The sequence below is a fragment of the Trichechus manatus genome, unplaced genomic scaffold (assembly GCF_000243295.1).
Source record: "Trichechus manatus latirostris isolate Lorelei unplaced genomic scaffold, TriManLat1.0 scaffold00100, whole genome shotgun sequence".
Lineage (NCBI taxonomy): Eukaryota > Metazoa > Chordata > Mammalia > Sirenia > Trichechidae > Trichechus > Trichechus manatus.
Genome location: NW_004444036.1, coordinates 3,324,649 through 3,339,340, shown reverse-complemented (window position 1 = coordinate 3,339,340; position 14,692 = coordinate 3,324,649). Strand labels below are relative to the sequence as shown.

The window sequence follows — 14,692 nt, the reverse complement described above, 5'->3', positions numbered from 1 at the left end:
TAGGATATATTCCTAGGAGTGGGATTGCTGGATCGAATGGTATGTCTATTTCTAGCTTTCTGAGGAAGCGCCATATCTTTTTCCAAAATGGTTGTATCATTTTGCATTTGTGAAGGAATTTTTTTGATGTGATTATCATTTATAATTAGTTGACTCTAAGTAAAGGTGGTTAGCCTTGATAATGTGGGTGAGCCTCATCTAGTCACTTGAAGGCCTTAAGAGCGAAAACTGAGGTTCCTAAGAGAAGGATTCTCCCCAAATACTACAACACAGATAATCCTGGGAGCTTCCAGCCTACCTGGCGTATGGATTTTGGACATGCCAGCCCCCACAATCGTGTGAGACAATTGCTCTCAGTCTCTCTCTCTCATATATATATGCAAGTATCTCAAGTATGTGTATGTCTGTGTATGTATTTGTGTGTATATATGTGTGCATATGTATATGTAGAGGAGCCCTGGTGGCTCAACTTCTAAGCACTCAGCTGCGAACCAAAAGATTGAGATTTCAAACCCACCCCGTGGCTCCATGGGAGAAAGACCTGGCAATCTGCTCCCTTAAAGATTACAGCCTAGAAAACCCTATGGGGCAGTTCTACTCTGTCGCATGGGGTTGCTATGAGTCAAAAACGGACTCGATGGCACCTAAAAACAACCACGTATGTATATGTAAAAAAAAAAAAAAAACCCCAGTTGCTGTGGAGTCGATTCCAACTCTTGGTAACCCCATGTGTATCAGAGTAGAACTCTTTTCCATAGGGTTTTCAATGGCCGATTTTTCCAGAGTAGATTGCCAGGACTTTTCTTCCGAGGCACCTCTGGGTGGACTTGAACCTCCAACCTTTACATTAGCAGCCAAGTATATTAACCATTTGCACCACCCAAAAAACAAAAACCTGTTGCCGTCGAGTCGATTCCAACTCATAGAGACCCTATAGGACAGAGTAGAACTGCTTCACAGGGTTTCCAAGGCTGTCATCTTTACTTAGTCACTGTGCCACCAGGGCTCTTCTTTGGACCACACAGGGGCTCCGTGTGTGTCTCTGTGTGGGTCATGGCCAGTTGGTTAATGTTGCTGGGTCTGTTTCCTCCTCTGTAAAATGAGAAGGTTACTCAGGTGATTTCTGAGATTTGTGCCAGCTCTAAAATAATTCTGTGATTTATGGTGGCCACTTCAGTTGTTTGGACAAAACCAGTGAACTATGGTACCAGCTCATTTGGCACCATATGGCTTGTTTCTAGCAAGGATATCTTCATTTACCTTTAACTGACTCAATAACCTGGTTCTCCAGTTGAGATTGTTATTCAACTTCTGTATATTTGTTCCTCGTACCAAAGTTGAAAAGCAAACCAGTTGCTGTTGAGCCGATTCCCACTCATGGTGGCCCTATATGTGTCTGAGTAGAACTGTGCTCCACAGGGTTTTCAATGGCTGATATTTCAGAAGTGGATCCCCAGGCCTTTTTCCCAAAGTGCCTCTGGGTGGATTTCAACCACCAACATTTCCATTGGTAGCTGAGTGCTTAGCTGTTTACACTATCCACCAGATAAATTAGAAAAGTAGTAACGTAGAGTGCTGTTTGTATTAAAGGAGCCCTGGTGGCGCAGTGGTCAAGCACTCAGCTGCTAACCAAAAGGTCAGCGATTCAAAACCCCCAGCTGTTCCGCAGGAGAAAGCTGTGGCAGTCTGCTTCCATAAAGGTTACAGCCTTGGAAACCCTATGGGGCGGTTCTACTCTGTCCTATAGGTTTGCTGTGAGTCGTATGGCAACAGGTTTTTATTTGCATTAATATTAAAAATAAAATCCCTACCTTTCTCTGGACTTGCATGTGTGCTGATTTAAAACATTCTCCTTTAACTGGCTAGACAAAGAATTCTCTATTGTTCAGCTTAAATTTTGTAATCATTTTTTTTGAGTGGCATCCAACTGGATTTTCTTTCTTAATAAGTTGACTTTGTCATACAAGGGCATGTTAAATAATTTTTTAAAAGATTATTGCCCTGTGTTAGTTCATTTGCTCCCTAAGTTTTTTTTTTTTTTTGGAAACAATCTTCTGGGCTCTTTTAGTTTTCATTTTTTTCACTAAGGATTTGCAGCCCATTTGCATTACAAGATGATGTTGTTAGCTACTGTCAGGTAGACTCTGACTCATGACGACCCCATGTGTCACGGAGTAGAACTGCTCCATAGGGTTTGCTTGGCCGTCATCTTTACAGAAGCTGTTTGCCAAGCCTTTCTTCTGCAGTGCTGCTGGGTGGGTTCGAACCGCCAACCTTTAGGTTAGTAGTCCAGCACAAACTGCTTGTGCCACCAGGGCCGCTGCATTCCAAGATACAAGCTCCAAAGTACCCTGTCTCTGCCAGCAATCAAGACATGCGGTCTTCCACCAGCACTCTGAAATCAGCTCCTTTTGGGTATTATTCACTGAAGTCTTCGTATGTGAAGCCCGCTGAGAGAACGTTGGCATTTTAGAGCTGCAGCTAGAAAGTTGTATGTGAAACATCGTCTGCTAAGAGTCCAGAGCAGGCATTCTTAGCTTTGGGGGGCCACCTTTGTCAGTCTGGGGGAGCCTGTGGAGCCCTTCTCAGGACACGTCTTTAAATGCTTAAATAAATACAAAAGATTACAAAGGAGACCAGTTATATTGACATTTAGTTATCAAAATATTTAAACAATGAAGTCGTCCATGGTAATCTATGTGCTTCTTTATTAATGCCTGAAATAACAAGATCTAACAGCAGATCTAAAAACTCTCATAATTTTGGAGTAGCCAAAAGTTATCTTGAGATCTTTGCAAGAACCTGCAATGTGTTATGAAAATATCTGTCATTTCTATTAGTGACAAAGTCCTTAGTCTTGCTAATTTTACTGTGGTGTGATTCCTACATCCTTAATAGAAGGAAATGTTATTTCAGAGAAAGGCAAATGATAATAAAGATGTAATTTTTTTTTCTCATTCAAGTTCATGGACCCCCAAGAATGAATGGAACCCCCGGTTTGGTCTAGAGCTATTGGCAAAAACCAATCGTGGTCAAGTAGATTCCGACTCATAATGACCTTATAGGACAGAGGGTTTGCACCATAGAGTTTCCCAGGCTATAATCTTTACATAAGCAGACTGCCATATCTTTCTGGTGGGTTCACACCGCCAACCTTTTGGTTAGCAGCTGAGTGCTTTAACAGCTGTGCCATCAGGGCTCCTTAGAGCTATTGCACATAGCTATTTATTGGATGTCTACTGTGTGCAAAGCATTTTATACAAATAGCAACATTTAAGCCTCTACCATCTTATGAGGTAGGTGCTGTTATCCCTATTTTAAAAATGAGAAAACTGCAGTTTAGGTAGACCAGTATATTTTCCAGGGCCAGCCATCCGCCATGGGGCAGAGCTAGGATTCAGTCTTTGGCGCCTCTGAATTCTTCCTACCTTGCTATGCTTGAGTTGAGATTGTACTGACCTCCTATTACAATATTGATAAGGTATTTCTTTTTCACCTAACTTAGCAAATGTAAATAACAAAACACTACCTAGCTCTGCCAGAGGATGATAAAATAGGCATGTCCTCACGTTATGCTAGTGGGAACGTAAATCGCTTTATCCTTTTTTGAAAGCATTTTGGCCACACATATCAAGAACCTTAATTTCAGTCCCAGGAAGCTGTCCTTAAGAAAAGACCACAGTATAAAGAAAGATAGCAGATGCACAGAGGTGTTCACCCCAGAGTTACTTACAGTAAGGAAAATTTCAAAACAAACTGAAAGTCAGACAATAGAAGAACCAGATAGAGTAGTAGTATTGTTGTGTGCTATCAAGTCGATTTCGATTCATAGCGACCCCATATGACAGAGACAGAGTAGAACTGCCCCATAGGGTTTCCTAGGCTGTAAATAATCTTTACGGGAGCGAACGCCAGGTCTTTTCTCCCATTTAGCTGCTGGTGGGTTCAAACTGCCAACCTTTGGTAAGCAGCCGAGTGCTTAACCATTGTGCCAACAGGGCTCCTTTTAGATAGAGTGTTAGGCAGCTTTTAAAGAGTATGACATTTAAGATTCTATAATTACACTTTTATAATAAGAACTTTTTGAAACAAGTACCTATGCCTTAATCTAGCGGTAGTATAGTACAGTCTTTTCGTGGTGGTGATATTTGTAGATAGTAATGATTCTGGAAATTCCACTTGGCCAAGTTAGCAGAGCCCAGTGGTTTTTGACTCTGCCCTCACTTACTATATCGGAATCATCCTTTAGGAAATATTTGGAGAGTGTTTAAAATAAGGGTTTACATATTAATGTGGTTAGCATGCTGGTTTTAACCTTTATGTAGGCAATTAAGCTGCCTTGGCTAAATTTATTTTAATTAGCTGGATTCTTGAGATGTTTCCATTTCTAAATGTAACAATTAGAAATACCTGATCCTAGTTCAGTATTGAATGTATGTTATGCTAATCAATGTTTTTCTTTTTCATTTCTGGTCTTCCTACCAAAAAAAGTATGAATGTGTTCCATCACTTGAAGATGTTTGGCCCCTTCTTTATAAGAACAAAAGTGATAGTCTTTTTTTAATTTCTTTTATGGTCTTGATACCTGCTGTAATATGGATGGAGCTGGAAGACATCATGCTTGGTAAAATAAGTCAATCACAAAAAGACAAATATTGTATGACCTCACTTAATTAGTGGTTACCAGGGGTGGGAGGGAGGGTTAATGGTGATAGAACTATCGGATTGATTAAGGCCAGGGTTGCACAGCCAATTATCTATCGTAATTGCTGTCGATTAGATGTATATCTATAAAAAGTTGAATAGGAGAAAGTTATGTGATACTTTTACAACAATGACATAAAAAGGAGTAGCTGCTGAGGCTGCTTATATACAACCAAACACCTCATGGAATTTTGTTTCTTGGTTCGGAGGTTTAGGATTATGGTTACATGGGACATCCCAGTTCACTGGCCTGATGTTTAGTGCTTCTGTTCTACCTCCTAGTTTCTCGTTGTGTAGTGCTTGGAGTCTTAAAAGCTTGAAATGGGCATCTAAGCCACAATGGTTGGTCTCTATTCGCCAGGAGCAACACAGGGAGAAGGAGAGTCAGGAATAGGAAGAGGATGTAGAATGTGTGGCTCATGCCTCCAAGAACAACTGCCTCCTTTGCCATGAGACCAGAACTGGATGGTGCTCGGCTACCATTACTGAACATTTTGATCAAAGATTCTATAGAACAATCCTGATCAAATGGAGAAAAATGCAGAACAGCATTTCAAAACTCATGGATTCCAGATTTCCTGGAGCCATGAAGGTTGGAAGAACTCCTGAAACTATTGCCCTGAGATCATCTTTAAACCTTAAACCAAAAATATCCTCTGAAGTCTTTCTTACAACCAGACAGTTAAAAAACAAACCTGTAGTCTTTGAGTCGATTCCAATCCATAGCGACCCTATAGGACAGAGTAGAACTGCCCCATAGGGTTTCCAAGGAGCGGCTGGTGGATTCGAACTGCTGACCTTTTCGTTAGCAGTCAAGCTCTTAACCACTGCACCACCAGGGCTGCAAACAATAGTTTAGCTTAAGTAGTGAAAAATGTCTGCCTTGAGCATTATGCTCTTTTAAGAACTATCTATATGGGATCAAATTGGCAAGAGCAGCTTGAAAGATAGAAACCTTAGGGGACAGTGAGTTTATGTTAATGGGGGAGAAACCACTTAGAAAAGGAAGGGTGAGCATGGTTGCACAACTCAGAATAATCACTGTTATTGAACTGTGCATGTAGAAACGGTTGAATTGGTATGTGTTTTGCTGTGGAGAGTCTCAAAAACAAAATAAATACAATTTTAAAAAGAATCAAAGTAATGCATTCAAAAGCCTCTGCTTTCATTTTGTAGTTCATGAATTGCTTTTTAAAATTTAGTCATTGGTCCTAATTTCTTTTTGTCAAATTTTGGAGCATTTACTTAAAACATTTTCTCAGCGGAGGTATTTTTCCCTTCCCAAGTCTCAAGATTCCCGCTGTCTCCCTAGTCCTGTGCATTAAACTTGCACGGCTGGTTTCAATGTTCAGGCAGTTCCCTCTCTTACTTATTTTTCTCTTAAAGGGGCTAAATGGTCCTCAGAGGGTCAGAGCTTCTCCAACTGTGGAGAAGCCTTCACCAGCCTCTGCTGCCACAGCTCTGCCACTTGAGCCAGAATCTGTGACAGTACCTAGCATATATATGTCCAAATCATCTTTTTAACAGAGGCGATGTAGATCAAAGATTGACTGTAATGATAAGAATGCATTTTAATCCTCCAAATATGCTCGAAATTGAGCATTCCTTGAATGCTCTTTGAAGATCACGTTTATGCATTACAAAGGATCACAATTCGTAGTCCAGCTACAGTTACTCCTTAGAAAAAAGATAGTTTTACCTGAGTATTAAGGAGCCCTAGTGTCACAGTTGCTAACTGAAAGGTTGGCAGTTCGAACCCACCAGCTGCTCCGTGGGAAAAAGATCCGTAAAGATTTGCAGCCTTGGAAACGTTATGAGGCAGTTCTACTCTGTCCCATGGGATCACATTGAGTCAGAATAAATAAGTACGGTGAATGGATACAAACTTGATACATACCTCTCCTGATTTTGAACCACTCAGTATCCCATTGTTCTGTTCAAACGACTGTCTCTTGGTCTATGTACGGGTTTCTTATGAGCACAATCAAGTGTTCTGGAATTCCCATTCTTTGTAATGTTATCCATAATTTGTTATGATCCACGCGGTCAAATGCCTTTGCATAGTTAATAAAACACAGGTAAACATCTTTCTGGTATTCTCTACTTCCAGCCATGATCCATCTGACATCAGCCATGAGCCACCTGACATCAGCAATGATATCCCTGGTTCCACGTCTTCTTCTGAATCTGGCTTGAATTTCTGGCAGTTCCCTGTCATTGTACTTCTGCAACCGTTTTTTAATTATCTTCAGCAAAGTTTTACTTGCATTTGATATTAATGATATTGTTTGATAATTTCCACATTCCATTGGATCACCTTTCTTTGGAATGAGTGTGTATATGGATCTCTTACAATTGGTTGGCCCAGTAGCTGTCTTCCAAATTTCTTGGCATTAGACAAGTGAACGCTTCCCGCATTGCGTCCATTTGTTGAAACATCTCAATTGGTATTCCGTCAATTCCTGGAGCCTTGTTTTTCGCCACTGCCTTCAGTGCAGCTTGGACTTCTTCCTTCAGTATCATCAGTTCTTGGTCTTATGCTACTGAAATGGTTGAACGTTGACCAATTCTTTTTGGTACAGTGACTCTGTGTATTCCTTCCATCTTCCTTTGATGCTTTGTGCATCATTTAATATTTTCCCTGTAGAATCCATAAATATTGGAACTCGAGGCTTAAATTTTTTCTTAAGTTCTTTCAGCTTGATAAATACCAAGTGTGTTCTTCCTTTTTGGTTTTCTAACTCTAGGTGCTTGCACATTTCATTATAGTACTCTGTTCAGCTCTTTTATGCCATCATTTCCCTTTTGCTTTAGCTACTAGACGTTCAAGAGCAAGTTTCAGAGTCTCTTCTGATATCCATTTTGGCCTTTCTTTACTGTCTTTTTAATGACCTTTTTGCTTTCATCATGTATGATGTCCTTGATAATCATCCCACAACTCGTCTCTTCTTTGGTCATTCGTATTCAGTGCCTCAAATCTATACTTGAGATGGTCTCTAAATTCAGGTGGGATATACTCAAGGTAGTACTTGTTTTAATTTTCTTCAGCTTCACCTTGAACTTGCAGATGTACAATTGATGGTCTGTTCCACAGTCAGCCCCTGGCATTGTTCTGACTGGTGATATCTAGCTTCTCCATTGTCTCTTTCCGTAGATGTAGTCGATTTGATTCCTGTGTATTCCATCTGGTGAGGTCCTCACGTATAGTCGCTGTTTATGTTGTTGTAAAAGTATTTCCAATGTATAGGTAGGGGATTGGTCTTGCAAAATTCGATCATGTGATCTCTGGCATCATTTCTATCACCAAGGCCATATTTTCTAACTACTGATCCTTCTTTGTTTCCAACTTTTGCATTCCAGTCACCAGTAATTATCAGTGCATCTTGATTGCATGTTTGATCAATTTCAGACTGCAGAAGTTGGTAAAAATCTTCAATTTCTTCATCTTTGGTATTAGTGGTTGGTGGGTAAATTTGAATAGTAGTCATATTAAGTGGTCTTCCTTGTAGGCATATGGATGTTATCCTGTCACTGACAGCATTGTACTTCATGATAGATCTTGAAATCTTCTTTTTGACAATGAATATGATGCTGTTCCTCTTCAATTTGTCATTACCGGCACAGTAAGACCGTATGATTGTCTGATTCAAAATGGCCAATACCAGTTCATTTCAGCTCACTAATGCCTAGGATGTCGATGTTTGTGCGTTCCATTTCATTTGACGACTTCCAGTTTTCCTAGTTTCATACTTATACATCTCATGTTCCTATTATTAATGGCTGTTTGCAGCTGCTGCTGCTGCTTGTTTTGAGTCATGCCATCTCAGCAAATGAAGGCCTGAAAGCTTGTCTCTACTTTTACGAGGCAGCTCTTCCTTTGTTATATTTTGAGTGCCTTCCAACTTGATGGGCTCATCTTATGGCACTACATCAGACAGTGTCCCTCTGCTATTCCTAAGGTTTTCACTGGCCAGGCTTTTTTTTAGAAGTAGGTTGCCAGGTCTTTCTTCCTAGTCTGTCTTAGTCAGGAAGCTCAGCTGAAACCTGTCCACCAGGGGTGATGCTGCTGGTATTTGAAATACTGGTGGCATAGCTTCCAGCATTACAGCAACACACAAGCCACCACAGCACGACAAACTGACAGATGCGTGGTGGTTTTGTTGCCTAATAGATAAGTAATCATTTTGCAACATTGTGGGTCACCTACTCAGGCATTATCTCCATCAGGGTCCCGCCTGCCCAAAGCCACAGCTGTGCTTCTGCATCAATTACTTTCTGAAACATTTTTGTTTCTTTTTTCCAGGCATCTAGTGGAAATTATTATTTCATCCCGTACATCGTGACGCCATCCAAGGATTATTTTTGCTGTGAGAGCGAAGCCCAGAGGCGTGTGTCGGAGTACATGCATCCCAACTGGGATGCCATCCTAGGCCCGCTGTGTGTGCCCCTGGTGGACAGGTTCATTAGCCTTCTCAAGGACATCCACGTGACCTCATGGTAATTCCCATCAGGGAACAACATCCCCGGGAGCCTTGCCACAACTTTCTCTTAACATTCATGGAGGTGCTATTCCCTCCAATGACCAGAGTGCCCTGACAATGGGAAACTCCGACCAGTCACTTTCTTTTTTAATTGTCTTATTGTCTTAAAAATATCTAATACAAAATATTTTTCAGTTCAACATTTGTACATGTACAGTTTAGTGACTTGGATTTCAATCATCATTTTGTACAGCCATCGCCCCTGTTTCCCAATTATTCCACCACCATTAGCAGAAACTGTGCCCACTAAGCAATGGCTCCCTTTTCCCTCATCCCGCCTACCCCTGGTAACCACTAGTAAGCTTTGCTCTCTATATATTTGCCCATTCTGGATATTTCATGTAAGTGGGATCGTGTAATACTTATTTTTTCGTAACTGATTTCACTCAACATAATGTTTTCAAGGCTTATCCGTGTTGTAGCGTGTATCAGGACTTCCTTTCTCCTTATGACTGAGTTTTATTCCGTTGTACGTATGTTCCACATTTTGTTTATCCAATCATCTGTTGATGGGTACTTAGGTTTCCAACTTTTACCTATTGCGAATAGTGCTTCGTGAGCATTTGTTTACAAGTGTCTGTGTTCCTGCTTTCAGTTCTTTTGAGTCTATACCAAGGAGTGTATTGCTGGGTTGAGCAATCATTTAAATGTATTTTTCTCTTATTCTGGTAAAAATATATGTAACAAAATATAGCCATTTCAGCAATTTCTACATGTACAGTTTGGTTAACATCGATTACATTTCTGACATTGTGCAGCGATACTCGCTGTCTTTTTCCAAAATCATTCTACCACTACTAACATAAACTGAGTGACCCCTAAGTGAAGGCTCCCCCTCTCTCCCACCCCTAATAATGACTAATAATCTTTGTTTTCTATATATTTGCTTATTTCATATAAATGAGATCATACAGTGTACTTTTCAACTGATTTAATTTGCTCAGCATGGTGTTTTGAAGGTTCATCCGTGTTGTTGGCATGCATCAGGACTTCATTTCTCTTTGTCAGCTGTATAATACTCCATTGTGTGTGTATTCTACATCCTGTTTATCCATTCATCTCACGATGGACATACAGATTTTTCGTACCTTTTGGCTATTGTGAAAAGTGCTGCAGTGAACACTTGTACAGGTTTCTGTTTGTGTTCCTGCCTTTGCTTCTTCTGAGTATTTACCTAGGAGTGGAATTGCTGGTCATGTGGTAAATCTGTGTGCAACTTTTTAAGGAACTGCTAATCTGTTTTCCACAGTGGCTGTACTATTTTACATTCCCACCAGCAATGAATGAGGGTTCCAGTTTCTCCACAACTTTGCCAGCACCTGTCGTTTTTCTTTCCTTTTTAATAATTGCCATTCTGCTAATAGGATGCAGTGGTGTATATCTCTGGCCAATTATTTTTAAGTCATACTGCAATCCATCGTTGCCCTTCCTCCCTTTGCTGTCGAGTTGTTTCCGACTCATAGCGACCCTATGGGACAGAGTAGAACTGCCCCATAGGGTTTCCAAGGAGCGGCTGGTGGATTCAAACTCCCAACCTTTTGGTTCGCAGCCGAGCTCTTAAGCACTACGCCACCAGGGCTCCTCGTTGCCCCTCCCTCCTCGATAAATTGGGCCGCGAAAGTGTAGCCAAAAGAAAATGGACCTGGAGGTTGATAGGAGGTCAGGATTAGGTTGCCTCCTGTGTGGCTTGGAAAATCTCTTCTCTGTAGCTGTTTTCTCATCTCTTTCCACTCAAAGATTCTGGATTTTAACATAGTTTCTGGGCCTGATTGAAACCCCTCCTCAGTTGCTAAGGTTCTTAGGATGTACCGTGCTGCATTCTTTTTAGAGTTATTTTGGAGGTGGTATGAAATCATGTGACGCTGATTTAGAAGTGGAGACACAGTGTGAGCCTTCGGTCAGGCAGTTCTTGCTGTGGAGTCTTGTAAAAGTTAGCTCACTTCTTGGAGCCTCAGTGCTCGAGAAACTGTACCTTAAAACGTTCTTATTCTGTTCTTTGGAAATGGGTAGTAGTGATGGCTACACAATGGATTGAATGTAATTAACGTCCCTGAGTTGTACACATAAAATGGTTAAAGTGGCAAATGTTTTGTTATATATTTTGCCAGAATAAAATTTTTTAAAAGTTTTATTTTAAAGTTAAGGGTAAAAAAAAAAAAAGATTCTACTTAACCAAAGGATTCAGTTATTTTTGCTTGCAGCCAATTGAAAGGATTTACTCCTGCGGTCATGTCACAAGGAGACGAATTTGTTGTTCCAAAACAAATGAAAATCCGAATAATTGGCAGAATGGACTTAAGAAGAAATTGAAAGTTCGACACATTGCAGTTTGACGCAAATTTTGGCACCCTCAATGTGGAGTGTTAATATTGTAGTATTTGTATGAGGTATTCACTTGTTAAGGAGTCCAGAGTCTTGGTGGTACAATAGTTAAGCACTCGGCTGCTAACGGAAAAAATTTTGGAGATTGGAATGAACCTAGCAGCTCCGTGGGAGAAAGACCTGGCTGGCAATCTGCTCCCGTAAAGATTACAGTCTAGAAAACCCTGTGGGGTGGTTCTAGAGCTCAGGCTGCTAATCAAAAGATCGGCAGCTCGATTCTACCAGCTGTTTCTTGGAAACCCTGTAGGGCAGTTCTTCTCTTTCCTGCAGGGTTGCTATGAGTCAGAATTGATTTGACAGCAACATGTTTGTTTTTTTGGTTCATGAATTGAAAATTGACTCCACAGCACACAACAAGAACAACACACTTATTAATAGTGCCCTCTCTTTTTCTGTCCTATAACCTCTTCTCTGGAGAATTTCTTCTAGGGAAAATAAGATTGGAAACCCAGATGTGTGTGGTCACATGCAACATTGAAAGTAAACGGGACATTTTGAGCACACTCCAAGAAAACGTCACTCAGCCTCCCCTTGCTAACTGTCCTCTGATTGCAGAATTAACATTTTAGTGAAATTTAGAGACAATGCTCTCCCAATACCATATTTTTAGGTCTGACAAAAGAGGTGGGCTAGCTTGAATCTGCCAGTTAAGTCAGGACTTTGCAAGAAATGGACTCAGGTTTGTTTCTTATGGATGTGTTGGTAGGAAAACAACTCTTGGACTTTGGTAGAATTTGAAAGACCTGTTGGTGTATTCCCACCCCATGAACTGGCAGATGTCTGAGAATGTAAGAGGGTAGATTGTGCTTGTAGTTTAAAACATCCCTAACAGAGATGGGATGGCTCTGGGTGGCACAAACGATTACGTGTTCGACTACTAGCTGAAACGTTGCTGGTTCTAACCCACTTAGAGGTGCCTTGAAAGGAAGACCCGGTGATCTGCTTTTGAAAGGTCACAGCCTTGAAAACCCTATGGAGCAGTTCTACTTTGCACATATGGGGTGGCCACGAGTCAGAAACGACGGCAACAGGTTTGGTGTTTGGTGAAGTGTAGAGTCCGTGAATGGCACGAACAAACACTCGTAGAGGTGCCTTGGAAGAAAGGCCTGGTGATCTACATCTATAAGGTTGCAGCCGTTGAAAACCCTATGCACACAGTTCTGCTCAGAAAAACATGAGGTCTCCACGAGTTGGGGTGTTTTTCTTTTTTTTTTTTTTTTTGTGAACAGGGATGGCCCATAGATTTTTAGCTCAAATGCCAACTCTGATAGATGAACAAAGGATGCCTGGATCCCCGGGTGGGTAAAAGGATTTTGAAGCCATTTCTAAGTTCACATTGATTAGCAACGTCTTCTCGGCTTACCGGAGGGAGCAATGGCCGTGTGTTTATTACATATCTGATGTCTCTGAGCCATGTTCATTTTAGTGTTTGATTTATTTACTTACAAGTTACTGCTCTTATTAGTGGTTCCTAGCTTATTAAAACTATTTTTCAGAATTACCCATGAAAATAGAGCTAAAGTATAGCTTTTTACTTGGTAGGCTAAACTAATAACACTTGAGTAGCTTTGATGCCTTTATTGAGCACCAAATGCAATGGCTGTCACCCAGCTTAATGACTCGTGAGATTAATGACCGAACTTTAAACAGCTGGCAGGATCTGCTAATTTGCTCATCGTTGGGATAATACACGATAGGCAAAGAAGGAAATAAACGGTGAAAGCAATACACTGATATTTTTATATCAGAACCCTTCATGTAGGGCAGTGATGTCACTAGGGGTTGTGGGGGTTACAGAGTACATCGGGTGACACTGTCAGAGGAGGTGACACGAAAATGACAGTGCTTTAGTAGACATTTATTATTATTATTATTTATTATTATTACTTCAATTTTATCGTGCTTTAGGTGAAGTTTACAGCTCAAGTTAATTTCTCGTTCAGAAATTTATATACATACTGTTTTGTGATGTTGGTTGCAGCCCCCACAACGTGACAGCACACTCCCCCTTTCCATCCCAGGTTCCCTGTGTCCATGTGTCCAGTTCCTGTTCCTTCCTTCTCTTGCTTTTGGGCAGGAGTTGCCCATTTGGTCTTGTATATTTGAACTAAGAAGCACGTTCCTTACGTGTGTTAGTTTTTGTTTTGTAAGCCTGTCTAATGTTTGTCTTAAAAGTGGGCTTTGGGAATGGTTTCAGTTCTGGGTTAGCAGAGTATCCGGGGGCCATAGTCTCGGAGGTTCCTCCAGTCTGTGTCAGACCAGTAAGTTGATCTTTTTTTGTGAATTTGAATTCTGTTTTACGTTTTTCTCCCCTGCTCTGTCTAGGACTCTGTTGTGATCCCTGTCATCGGTGGTAGTAGCCGGGCACCATCTAGTTCTTTTGGTCTCAGGCTGGTGGAATCTCTGGTTCATGTGTTCCTTTAGTCCTTTGTGCTGATATTTTCCTTGTGTCTGGTTTTCTTCGTTCACCTTTGCTTCAGCTGGGATGAGAAATTTATTATTTTTTATAAAAATATCTGTGTAGCTAGTTATAACAACAACAAAAATATTTTTCATAAGCCCAGCTTACATGTATCAGTATACCTGCAAGGTTAAGAGTATGCTCGTTTACGTTTTGAATATTTTGATGCACTCCAGTCAGAGCTGTCATTATTACCCAAGTACAGTGATGCTTCGAATCATGTGGTTTTGCCTGCATGCGCTAGAAGCACGTGCTGTTGTTTTCATCGCTGCTCATGTTTTTTTGTAGTTACTGATTTTGTCAAATTTTCTGGTGTTTTAGCTACAATGTTGTGGTAATCAGTATTTGTGAACCTATATCAATAACTTTTGAGAATGAAGTAGTAATTAAAGGAAAAGGAGCGATGTACAGGAATTAAGATTTACGAGTAACATTAGTACAAAAAACGTTACTAAGGATTCTGTATGTTCTGGTATGGGAGGAGGTCCTTGGTGGGGGAGTGGCACCATGAGTTACCACCCTGGGTGACATCAACTCTAGTGATGCCACAGCTGTGGGACACCCCTTCATCCTGTAGATGTTAATTGGGGCCCTGTTCTGAGGC

General features: G+C 40.8%; 1 protein-coding gene across 6 annotated transcripts in view; it reads left to right on the top strand.

The window, feature by feature from the left end:
* The window catches only part of MAP3K15 (mitogen-activated protein kinase kinase kinase 15), a 123,805-nt gene that overhangs the window by 14,346 nt on the left and 94,767 nt on the right, over positions 1–14,692 (top strand). For all 6 annotated transcript variants that reach the window (XR_002825061.1, XM_023737260.1, XM_023737258.1 and 3 more), the window contains exon 3: positions 9,008–9,201. Coding sequence is in view for 5 of the 6 variants with exons in the window: in XM_023737260.1 (XP_023593028.1) it covers positions 9,008–9,201 (194 nt within the window). In the remaining variant the exon portion in view is untranslated. The remainder of the gene's footprint in view (positions 1–9,007; positions 9,202–14,692) is intronic.